The following is a 13,349-nucleotide window of genomic DNA, read 5'->3' as shown; positions in this document are numbered from 1 at the left end:
ATGTAAATTATACGCTTTTATATAGTCCAGTGGTCAAGCTTGGCCACCTTTGAGTGTTTTGTTTCCGGGTTCGATTCCATGTGCACAGATCTTTTCGATATTCACCTAGCATTGTAAAAATAATTGGTTCAGTTGCATTAAAAGTTAAATAAAATGAGCAGTTGTAATAAAGGTAATGCTTTAAGATTACTGCTGAAACCGAATATTTATTATTATTATTATTATTATTATTATTATTATTATTAGATTTTGAGTTGAGTTGATTTTGAGTTTAACGTCCCGTTCAGCAGCAAGGCTATATGAGACGTGGACCTACTGATTAACGTGGAATCCGAACCACATGAGCTCCCGCCGAGAATCGAACCCGGATCTCCCACGCCAAAGGCGCGTATGCTAACCGCTTAGCCACGAATGAGCTCCTATTTGATTTTGAGTTAAGCGTTCCTTTCAGCAGCGAGGCTATATGAGACGTGGATCTACAGCTGAACGTGGGATCCGACCCACATGAACTCCCGCCGGGAACCGAAGTCGGGTCTTCCACGCTACATTTTACTTATCCTGTGTACTACCATCTTCCTAGTATCGTAATGGAAAAGTCCATAGTTTAATACGACTCTCACTTTAATACATTGTGTATTTGTCATATAGTATCGATTTATAGGTGTAGAAAGTATCTAGTTTTTCTTGAAAACGATGTATGAGAACTTAAACTTATAATTTCGTTCAGATTAATGATATTATCGATTGGTATTCGTTTAATCTTTAAACATTCCCCTCCCCTGTTTTAATAGTATTATAGATTTTTTAAAAAAAATCAATTTTACTTAATTTAGAAAATTGTGTATAGTATATTATTGTCTTCCTGCCTATGGAAGAAAATGCTTTCTCTTTTGTACTTCTCAACCCTGCAACGACTCTCCTTCTTTCCGTGTTAAAAGAACCCGTTTTCTTTAACCATTTCCTTTCTCTGGAAACTTTTTTTTTTTTTTTTTTTTTTTTTTTACGGAGCTATAAACCTTTAGGATTCACCTGATACCAATTATGCCTCATCTTATCACAGCTTTGCACCTATTACCTTCCCTCCCCTCCCCCTTCTCTCGGCGTTCACAAACTCTCAGTACTCATCGTCACTCCTGGAAGCTAAAAACAGGGGAGGAGGAAAAGGGTCCTGTTTCAACAACCATGACGAGGGGAGGATGCGATTTTTATAGTCTTGGTTTGCTCCTATATAGTATGATGTGAGAACTAAGGGGGAAGGTGAACGGGGGGGATGGTAGAAGATGAACAGACAAAGTTGCATTTTTTATTTGCCACAAGATGTACATTTCGTGGCCTTCAGAGAGACTGGGATGGAGGGAGTCACGGTTCTGCCAGAGGAGAAAATTGCCCTCAACATAGCATTACCGGTTGCCTATACGGAAGGATGAAGATATAAAAAGAAAGGTTGATTCTTCATACATGCGCGAATGGAGAAATGCAAGTAGGTACGATAACGAGTCTGACATAGGGTCGGAGTTGGGATGTAGCAAGCGAGCGAAGGGGGACTTGGCACTACCGATTAGTTAATAATAATTTGTGCGCAATTGAAATATGCTCGAGAATAATTTAGAATTTAGATTTCTGGGCTTTCGGCATCTATGGCCATTTAGCCCGTCACATATGAGAGATGACTTCCTTCGGCGAGCACACTATCCGAGGAAAGGGAAGGAAGAAAAGATTGTTGAAGGAAGGAAGCAGCCTGGGACCTATAAATTAGGTACCACTCCGGCATTTGCCTGGTGTGAATAAGAAAATGCCAAGAAAACCTCATTCATTATGACTGGCCTGTAAAAGCTTTTTGCACTTTTCGACCGAGTGCCCCCACTGGGAATCGAACCCGGAACCGCTCGCACCGAAGGCGAGAGCGTTAGGGGTAACTGTACTCGGGAATGAAAGAAGTAATCAAATCTGTTGTTGCTGGATAATCGACTTCAAATTCAACCGTGGAATATTTATCTAGGCTATTTATTTATAAAATTGAACGAATGCGATCTTGTGATCGCTTCACGGCGGAACGGCTGAATCGATTGACTTCTACTTTTGAACATACTCAGTACTTACTTCGAACTCGGTTCTTATCATCTCACTTTCATTAAAATACTTATGTTAAAAGATTAGCAGGAGTCAGTATTACCTAAACGTTGACACTAAAAAGTCACTAAACACGGAATTACTCCAATTTGCAGTAAAAAGTCGCTAAAAATTAAAGCCGTATTTATGTATTACTTCCTCCTCGTAACGGAACTAAAGAAGAATCCGTAGAGGGCAAAGGCCAGAGATGATGACAGATGAAAAACGAGTGAACGTCTTTACGACCTGAATCGAGCTGTGTTTCCATCAATCTATTTCGATTCTAATACGCATCTGAAGGCTAGGGAATGGATTCATACACACGTTTCAGATACTTCCCGTAACTCTTATTTCCTCCACGTGAAGATTAGCCGTCCAGTGAGTCAAATACAAAAAGGAATTACCTTTTGTTAATCACTCAAACTGTTCCAAAGCCTAGAGCCGCGGTGACTCAGTGATAGAGCGTTCACTTCTGCTGCGCATTGTCTTTGGGTTGATCCCAACCCGCGCCAAGTGACCTTTTGGTGGGCAAATACCGTGTGCGTTTGTTTTCTCGGGGTTCTCCCGTTTCCTCTCACTTTGAACATTTCGCCATTTCATTCATTTTTCATCAGCGTCTCCTTTAGCCTAGCGAGCATAATCGTGAGACGTAAGATTTTTAAAAAAATTCGATCTAAAGGCTTATACGTGCCTACCGGAAGTTTATTAACTCCCAGTGGCGTACGCAAAATTTCATGAAGGGAGGCTCAAGCACTTAATCTGATCATATCCTTTCAGGGCAAGCGTTCTTTTTTAACATATATGTCATGTAGTGAATGTTTATATTTCTATAACATCTTGCTTAAGGGCAGTTAAACCCGGAAATTCCCCTTGTGTACGCCACTGCCAGCAACTAGACTAAGGACGAGTGCGTAAAAAATTATATAAAAAAATCAGTTTCTAAATTTTTTCGGCATTCTGAACACAACAATTTGGAAATATAGGTTAAATTCAACAATGAACGTTAAGAGAAACGTATTTATATATATTTGGCTTTTTAACAAACAGAGAAAAAGAAAGTCAAAGGAAAATGAATTGATGTGTCAGGTCTTTGGAGATGAAGGAAGCGACAAGTGCAAGGATAAAACCCATTGAGAAAGGAAAGGATTAACGACCGCCCCCTCGTGAATCGGGCATTTTTGTTTCCTCTCTTTTCTTGTTCTGTCTTTTGTGCCTCGTTTCCAGTTGTTTACGAGCCTTGGCAAAGGAGTTATCGTAAATTAAAGACTCACTAAAAACGTACTTCAAGAAATGCTTTTAGAAGGAAAGAAAGAAAAAAAGAAAGAAACTGGGAAGAGAAAAGAGGGAGAATGCGAATTTTAAACGCTCGTTTATCTTCCGGCCGAGTGGCTGCAAACGCAACAAAGATGCTGGAAAATAATAATTTCGTCTAATGGACTTCGACCCAACTGTCTTTTTTCATTACGTCTCTCATTTGAAATTAACATCATCTTCTTCGTCTTCTAAAAATATTAGATACAAGAATATCGGGAGCAGTTTCCCTGCTTAATAAATTAAGAACTTTGTATTGCCTTAACACACTAGACTGTACACGGTTACCATATGCGACTCCTGCGAGAGAGATTCGTGTTCGGTTCCTGGTTAAGGACAAATTGTATGCCTACATCTCATGTAACCTTAGTGCTGGAAACAGACATACGAGGGAGGGTCAGGAACTAAGATTACAAGGCCGATATATCTGGAGTTGCGTCCATTATAAAGGTAATTTTAATACATGGAGTTATAACTGTGCAGTTTCAACCACCCACCATTACGGCGCTAGTTATATTTAAACACTAATGGTGACTTGTTTGGAAAACTGGTCACACGAAGAAGTCCACTCAGTTATTCGATTTCTGTGGGCGAAACATGTAATCGCGGCTGAAATTCACCGGCAGATGGTAGAGGTTTTCGGAGAGACTGTAATGTCTCGTCAGCATGTCGCAGAATGGTGTCGAAAGTTTGCTGCTGGTATAGAAAATGTCACCGCATACAACCCAGAACACCACCCTTCCTATAGCCCGGACCTCGCTCCAAGCAATTTTCACCTGTTCTCACATTTGAAGGAGCACCTAGGAGGCCATCGCTTCACATCAGACGAGGAGGTGAAACATTTCGTGGCAACGTGGCTGAACACGCAAAGACAGGATTTTTATCAGGAGGGAATTTTCAAACTCATTCCACGATGCTACTAATGCCTTGATCGATATGGGGATTATGTCGAAAAATAACCTAATATATGTACACTCTGTTGGCTGTATTGGTTGTATGAAATATTATATACACGTTTCACTGCAGGCTTTGTAACCTTACTTTCTGATTACACCTCGTATATATAATCAACCAGCCAACTAAAATAGGTTTTGTGGCCGGATAAAAGATCACCTGCCTTTACCCTGGATGATCATTAGCGTAACTAGGATATTTTGCCGAAGGAGAGTATGGCCCATCCCTTGTAGGAATTGAAACAATTATTCAATGTCCGAAGTTTGAGCATGTAGTCTAGCGGTATTCTAGAGAGGAGCAACATTGTTCTAGGGTGTCTACCCCTCTTTATTTACGCCTATGCGCGTGTTCCTGAGTTCAGTTATCAGTGCCTTGTGCTGGTCATCCTCCTACAATACCTACTCCCAAGGCCGCTATAGGCTATGGATACGTAACTTACAATACCTACTTCTAAGGCTGCTACGGGCTACGGAGACGTAACTTACAATACCTACTCCCAAGGCTGCTATGGGCTACGGAGACGTAACGTACAATACCTATTTCTAAGGCTGCTATGGGCTACGGAGACGTAACGTACAATACCTACTCCCAAGGCTGCTATGGGCTACGGAGACATAACTTACAATACCTATTTCTAAGGCTGCTACGGGCTACGGAGATGTAACATACAATACCTACTTCTGAGGCCTCTATTGGCTAGGACAACTTCCTATCATCCCGAGACATTATACGCCGAGGGTGCCCTTTTTATCCAACACTGAAAACATTTATTTAGAGTGATTAGAGATTTAGATAAAGATTTTATTGAGATTTAGTATCATAATTACGATATACACGACATTTTTTTAAATAATAAACGTGATAATACACGACATTTTTTATATAATAAAATGGTGAAGGGCTAAATTCCTGTGTATGCTATTGACTCTACCTAGAGAATATTACAATATTCTCCCTCCCTGAAGATCGACGCCTTCTGCTATAGTACAAGTATTACTACAAAATATAAGAGAAATACATCGTAAAAAAATCATTTTTTCTTTTTATTAGTTAATTTTCATGGTATTTTGTTTTTCCAGGAATATTTATTTACCTCTGCGTGTCCCATCATTTTCCTTTACTTGTCTCTGTACGATCATGAATCATCACTAAGAAACAGTGTAAAAACATGCAATAAATATTAGTACATCGGAGAAAAATATTTTCTTTTATTATTGATATAAAAGTAAAAATTTTGTCAGTGAAGCAAAAATTAGAATTTTCTCTGTTTCATGTTGCTTATTTTGTGTAATGGATAAGAGGGATGGGGAACTGGAGACATATCGGTGTAATAGGGTGGGTGAGAGAGAGAAAAAAAACGTAAATCGAAGAGGTCTGGAGAGAGAGAGAGAGAGATGTAGAAAGCGGTCATGGGTAATTGAAATGAACCACAACACAGTTTTGCACTAGCCAATACTGTCGAGTTTTCCTAACAAAAAAATAAAAATAAAAAAGCGAGGTCTTTTGTCCTTCTCTAATAAATAACAGTATGTGCACATTCCCGCACTTGTCGTTCTCCCTCACACCACCTTCACCAACCAATATGTGTTCTTTTTTTTGTACGAGGAAAGACTATTTCTTTTTTTATATATTTTTTTTTCGTGGGAAAAGAACATTTTTTTATACTATTCTGCAATACAACCGCTAAACCACCCTTCACCCTCCCTTCTATACAGCAAACTACTCTACCCGTTACCATTTCACGTATACCAGCCCACATGCATACACTATATATATATATATATATATATATATATATATATATATATATATATATATATATATATATATATATATATATATATATATATGTAAAAGGCGGATGGAAACAGCCGTTTCTAACCCATTTCGCGGCCGTTTTCATCTGAGCTAGTGAAATCCTGGTTGGTGAAACTGTCAGGGTTGGGATTGTACCCGGGTGATGGATCGCCCCATGGAGGTCACAAACTTCCATTTCGTTCCATTCTACGCTGGCGCTGCCGCTTGCTATCGAAATGAAACAGAGAACGAGAGTGGGTGGGGGGAAGCGGGGGGAAGTTGAGGATACAGCTAGTATTGCTTCTACTCTGGATATAGCAGTGTGTTGGTGTGTTGTGTTTGTACATGCGTACATACATATACAATGCATACAAACGAAGTGTCTGAGCCACCAAAAAATATAAATGTGCATATGAAATAATAATAATATCAATAATATTAGACTAATAATACTTGTAATATTAATAGTAGCAGAATAATTTGTTTCATTCATTACAACCCAAATATTTGTAACCAGTGGTGTAGACAGAAGAATTTCATTGAGGAGGCTCGTAACTGAAATGTGGAGTTGCTGCGGCTCAGTAGTAGAGCGCTCACCTCTGGTGCGGAGAGTCTCTGGTTTGATCCCAGCCCGCGTCAAATAAACTTCGTGGTGGATAAACACCGTGTGTGGGTTTTTTTCCAGTATTCTCCCGTTTCTTTCCACTTTCTTCATTCCAGCATTATCATCCGTCTCATCACCGTCTGCTTAGCCTCTGTGCTTATTTATGAAGAAGCATCTTATTTATATCTTCGTGCATACGTGAAGGAAATCTGAATAATATCAAACCAGAGAATTCCGAATAGAATTCTGTTTCGTAAATGTCTCTCTTTTATTTAACAAATAAATTAAAAAAAAGGCTTAAATTAAATCTACAACATAATTTTGTTGTTACAGGTCGTGATAATACTTTTAATTATTGCGATTATTTGTGTCACAATAAATACCGCGACAATCTTAACAGAGGTGCACTCACGCGTAAGTTCACCAGGTCTGGACCCCTTCTCCAGAAAAGGGGACCGCGGTGGTTCAGTGGTAGAGCGTTCACGTCTGGTACGTGGGGGCCTGGTTCGATCACAGTTCGCACCAAATCGACTTTGTGGTGGACAAACACCGTGTGCGTGGGTTTTTCGGGATTCCTCCGTTTCCTCCCACTTTCTTCATTTGACCATTTCCTTCATTTCTCATCATCACCGTCTCCTTTAGCCCACACGACATAACCGTGGGACGTAAAACTGAAAGATTTCATTTCATTTTCGAATTAAGTGTAATTCTGTTGCATATGTAGTAGGTGACATCTCGCAGCTGCGATAACAAGAACTTGGAGCACAATAATTGGAATTTCAGTATCAAAATATAAATTGTGTAGTCGGAACGGCGATAATAGAGGTATTTCTGTATTTTTTAAAATTTACGATATTTGAGGAATGTCTTATACGCGTTTGTTTTTCTGAACCTTCGAAAACCTTCAGAAACAAAAAAAAAAAAAGCTGTTTTCGATCACTTTTCTTTCGTTTCTCTCCCATTCGCATGGTATTCCAACCTTAAAACCGTTATTGTTCCGAATGTATTGAGAAAGCCCCCTATGAGCCGGAAATCCCTGGACCAAGAACCGGAACCCGGAAATGTGTTGTAGCAACTGTGAGGGGTAGCAGAGGAGATTTCTTCCTATTGCAAGCAACGATTGTCGAATAGGATTGTTGGTAATATCACGTCCCTTTCTCTCTCTCCTGCGACTTATACATCTCCGCCAAACACACTTGCAGTTATCTCTGCTTGTAAGATGCCGTTCTTTCACAGTGGCTATCATACCACACACACACACACACCAACACAGTCAGTTCTCTACAATGTTCCTTTTGGGGATCCTTAATTGCTATCTCTCCAACCCCTCTCTCTCTCTCCTCATCCTCTGGTTTCCAACTTCCCGTAGTACCTTAAATACTGGAAACTCCCGATAAGCTTGTCTGGACCATTAGTCTCCATACAATTCTGGTCGGCAATTCGGCTACCCCGTGTCTGGCCTTCTCCACAAGAAACAGTCTCACAAGAAATTGCTTGAGAAGATTGGAACTCGGTGCGTGGGGAAGTTCTACAATGGCCTAATATGGCCATATGTGATAAGTTGATCAAACTTAGTGCGTGATATTGTTACAGTTTACTTTATTATGTTAAGCCACAGAGTTCGAGGCTGATGTTTTCATCTCTTTCTGCAAGGGAGGAATATTTCTTCGGAAAACAGTAGGAATGAAAGTACAAACGCCACGTATATTTTGTTTTTTTTTTTTTTTTTTTAAATAGTGAATTTATGCAACTTGCCAGAAGTACATGCTTAATATTATTACGATATCTCACATACGTTGCCAGATTACAGACGGCTTTGTTCTTTCTCGTGGCGATAGGCCTATGCAGGGGTGCGCTCACGGAGAGGTCCACCGGGTCCGGACTCCCCTTAAAAAGAACTTAGAATTTATACACTTTATCAATGAAACTATACTTGTATATCAAGGAAAGATTGATGTAGCATGAACATTTGATGTTTCACTTCATCTGTACTCTTTCTCTCATAAAAAAGAATCTAGTTGTATATTTTTTTCTAAAAATATAGATGGAAATACTTTACAATTTCTTATTGTCTTTTCGGCCCCAGAGGGAAATGAAATCTTTTGAGTTTTGCATCCCACGGTTATGTCATGTGCATTCAAGGAGACGGTAATGATAAGTGCATGAAATGGTGAAATAAAGTAAGTGGGAGGAAACAAGATAACCCCGAGAAAACCCACGCACACGGTGTGTCCACCACACGAGCCCACTTGACATAAGTAGGGATCGAACCAGGGCCCTCGGGTCCAGAATAATACCCGTTTAATATTACATAGACGTAGTGATTTGTATTATCGGACCCCCGTGCCAAAGTTTGGACCCTTCCCACCAAAAATTTCTAGGTGCGCGCCTGGATCTATGGTTAGCGTGCGTACTTTCTGGGCAGGAGACACGGGTTCGTTTACCGATGGAAGCTCAATTATTTCGGATCTCATGTTAAGCTGTAGGTTCTCGTTTGATGTAGGCTTGATGCTGAACGTGGCGCTAACGCTAAATCAACCAAAGTTGATGGAAAGTTCGATTTCTGGCGGGAAAAGCTGGACTCAGAGAATAGTTAAGATTTGATTTTAAGAGTAGATCCAGTTTTTGATAAATTCTTGGTTTTAATGGAGTGAAAATTATCAGAGGGATGTACGGTGAAACTTTTTAAGAGGACCCATCGCGGCGAAATTAAAATACAGCTAATTTTAGTAACTGTGTGACTCACTTATCTACTTTCGATTTCCAGCCATTCAGAAAATCGGGATTTATTTTCGCATTTCTAAATGGCTGCAAACGGAAAGCTACTAGGTGACTCGTGATAACGGTACCTCATGCAAAATGCTATTATCTAGCGCGCTCTTGTTCCACATTTCGACTATCTTTTATCTATTTGAAGATATCACATAATTACTGTAAAATCAGCGGTATTTTAATTTCGCAATGATTAGGTCTCTTAATAAAGGTCACAGTTATTTGTCCGTAAATTAGAATACAGAAATTGAGATTAAATTTACTCATAGTTTATATGGTAATTAATTGTATGCAGTAAACAGCAAATACATTAGCCATCAATGTACAAATGTTGGTTAATAGCGGTATACAGTACTCAGTGTTCGAATTAGTGGGGAAATCAGGGGAAAATACCAGTGTCTAAAGAAAGTAAAGTACTGCTGGGGGATGCATTTATATAGCTGCGTACTGCATAGTTTTCTTCTGTAGTACAAATCATACCTGTATAAAAATTAAAAATACCTTTATTCGCTTACTAAATGTATTAAAAGTAAAAGTAACCGAATGACGATATATTATTATTATTATTATTATTATTATTATTATTATTATTATTATTATTATTATTATTATTATTATTATTATTATTATTATTATTATTATTATTATTAAATACTAAAAATGTAAACAGAAGTAACCAATTACGATAGGTTATGAATTTCTTCTGAACAAATCTGTAATGATTGATTGTCTACCATATCATCCTGTTGACATTAGTTTCTGATCGAAGTTTGCTTGTAACTGCTGGATCATTTGAAGTGCAGAAAGTATTTTCTGTGCTAAAATACGTATGACCTAAGAATATATCCTCTCCGTTACAAAAAGGCTAGTAAAACGTTGAGGGCAAAGGTAAACTGTCCGTGTCCCAGAAAATGTTCGTTAAAGGGAGGATTCTCTTCCATAAGAATACATGTATTTTTGCCGGGCCAAAAAGCTGTCCGTATTACGGAGGTTTCCGCTGTTGAACGGTGTTCGTTAAGAAATGTTTTTACTATCCACTGAAAATGGAGGTGATGCTTTCTCAACGGAGAGGGTCTTATGGAATCATTATTCCTAAATTACAAGCAGTGAAAGATTTTTTGTAGCATTTCTCGTATGGCTTCTTTTACCATTCTGAAGTTGTGAAACCTGTAAAAGAGTATCTGTTTCATTCCAGTAAAACTGGAGATAAAATGATGGAAATAGCGTTGATGAATCTTCACTAGAGGTTTAATAATGTAATGTTCAAGGAAGAAAAACAAATTTTCAGGACATACATTTTTGTTAAGAGGTATTTTTTCTTACTTCTGTGCCTGTGATATGTGATAATTTTGAATGTATTTTGTATTATTTGTATGTTTTTAATTTCTTATTTTTAATTTTAGCGTAGCGAAAACTCTTAAAAGTTACTGAAGTTAGCTGAGCACCGTAGCACCTGGATGGAAACTTTCCAATCAGTATTGCCAAAGTAGTGGTTTCTCCATCAGATCTTATAATTATTTTTGTTGTATGTAGTTGGAAATATTTTAGTCTCATAGTTAATGGATTGTCTTTTTCATGACAAGTTTACATAGTATGAAATCGAATTAGGGACCGTTCAGAGAGCTGTTCATTGTACTCTTAAGACCATGTTATCCCACCTTTAAATATAACCGTCTAATTTTTAACATGTTTAATAAATAAAAGGATTGTTTCCTGTCAGGAAGGCTGTTCTAGTTACTAGTTCAGTGATATTCTGCTAAGTTTCTGAGTCCTGTTCTAGTGGAAATTTTTCAAGAACTGTTAGCATCACTGTTCCAAATTCGGGGCGAGTCCACATTGTTGCTGACTATGATAATAAATTCAGTACATGTACCTATTTCAAGTAAATTTTCATTCATTTTAGTGACATCAATGTGTTGCTAAGTACCGTATAATAGTTAAGAGAAATAAACATCTTTCTATATATAGTTGAGAGACTCCAAGAATGTATACACGGGGTGGGTCCGCGGGGATTTGAACCCCCCGAAATTTCAACTTTTCTGTAAATTTGGTCTAATTTTAGGGGATTTTACAAATTTTAATATAATTTATCCTCATATTAAATTTCGAACCACCCGAAAGGCTTTGGACCACATGGAAATAAATTCTTGTGTGTAGGTTGGAATGATTCTCTCGGACACGTACACACAAGAATTTATTTCCATGTGGTCCAAAGCCTTTCGGGTGGTTCGAAATTTAATATGAGGATACATTATCATTAAAATTTGTAAAATCCCTAAAATTAACCAAATTTACAGAAAAGTTTGTGGTGAAATTTGGGTGTTCAAATGCCGTGCGGACCCAAGTTTGATTCCCGTACGTATACATAGTACTCTTGGAGTCTCTCAACTATATATAGAAGATATTTCAATTAAGAAAACACTGAACCTATCTAGAAAGGTAATTTAATCATATTGATGTCACTAAAATGAATGAAAATTTATTCATATAGCCTAGCCATTTGTCCTGAAAATTTGTTATTATATTTATTACTGCATTGATTAATAAATATAAATTAAGAGAGAGAGGGTTGTACCCGGGAGTGCTGGGTGGGGTGGGGGGTTGTATCACCCCCTTGCCGGGGGTAGAACAGAGATCTGACCCCGTTGACGTTTAGTTTTCTCTCCGCACGCAGGTCCTAGTGGCGCCTATAGTCCTGATGGAACGGGCATGGGGTACATGATGGACGGACAACAAATGATGCACAGGCCGCCGGGAGACCCTGCCTTCCACAACGAGTACCATTACCCGCCGCAGTACTACGGACATCATCTGTAGCAACCCGCCGAATCAGCTGTAACGACAGGTAAGACATAACTAGCATCAGTACGCCTTAAGCATTGTTATCTTCCCGCCACTTGAGTTTCAAAGAGACTGCTTTGCCAATTAACGATACGTCACGTGTTTGAGCAGAACCAATCGGATACGGAGCTGTCAGGATATCCTGCTGAGTTGCCAGCGTTTGAGTTGTATATTATTGGACGTTAAAATTTTCTTTCAAGTATTCGCAATTTAAAACTCTTTACATTTGGAAATACTCTAGTTAACGTTTGTTTCTTGAACATTAAATTCTTGCAATAACGTTTGAAAATAATATGACTGTAGCCAGCAGAGCTCGTATTATGGCACAACCACATAACAATAAAGGAGAAGTATGCGACATATGGTGTTGGGAAGAACAATTCTTAAGGTGTACACAAAGTAACTTTAAACCAAATTACTTATTCTTAAAACTGATTTATTTTAAGTGATTCAGAGGCAAAAAAAGGCTGACAATGAGAAAGATGGAATTTATATTTGTTGCACTGCTCCCGTCAAGTGAACTTTGTGGTGGACAAACACCATGTGCGTGGGTTTCCTCGGGGTTCTCCCGTTTCCTCCCACTTTCTTCATTCCACCATTTCATTCATTCTTCATCATCACCGTCTATTTTAGCCTAGGCGGCATAACCGTGGGACGTAAAGCTCAAAAATTTCATTTTGAAAAGTATATCTATAAACACTAGGGGCAAGTTTCGTACCATTTGATGATCATTACAGTGGAAATTATATAAAGCCAGGTTTAGGTGTACATTATTTTTCTTAACAGATTTAATAAAGAATAAGTTGTGATTATCTATTCTACCATCGTCTGATCGTAGTAAATAGTAAAAATGGATATAACTCTTCGATAATGTTATCTGTATTTTAATTTCGCTGGGCTGCGGCCTCTTAAGAAACTGAAAGTTTGTAAGAAGATAATAAAACTTATCATTTATAAGTAT

At 38.4% G+C, this 13,349-nt stretch overlaps 1 protein-coding gene across 1 annotated transcript in view; it reads left to right on the top strand.

Annotated features, from left to right (window-relative positions):
* The window catches only part of hth (Meis homeobox homothorax), a gene marked incomplete in the record, with an annotated part of 832,122 nt that overhangs the window by 809,196 nt on the left and 9,577 nt on the right, over positions 1-13,349 (top strand). The window contains 1 exon segment of the mRNA XM_081729908.1: positions 12,204-12,392. Coding sequence (XP_081586034.1) covers positions 12,204-12,364 — 161 coding nt within the window.

Source organism: Thermobia domestica, chromosome 11 (genome assembly GCF_964235325.1).
Source record: "Thermobia domestica chromosome 11, izTheDome1.hap1.1, whole genome shotgun sequence".
Taxonomy (NCBI): Eukaryota; Metazoa; Arthropoda; class Insecta; order Zygentoma; family Lepismatidae; genus Thermobia; species Thermobia domestica.
The sequence above is the reverse complement of the archived record's forward strand: the minus strand, read 5'-3'. Positions and strand labels throughout refer to the sequence as shown.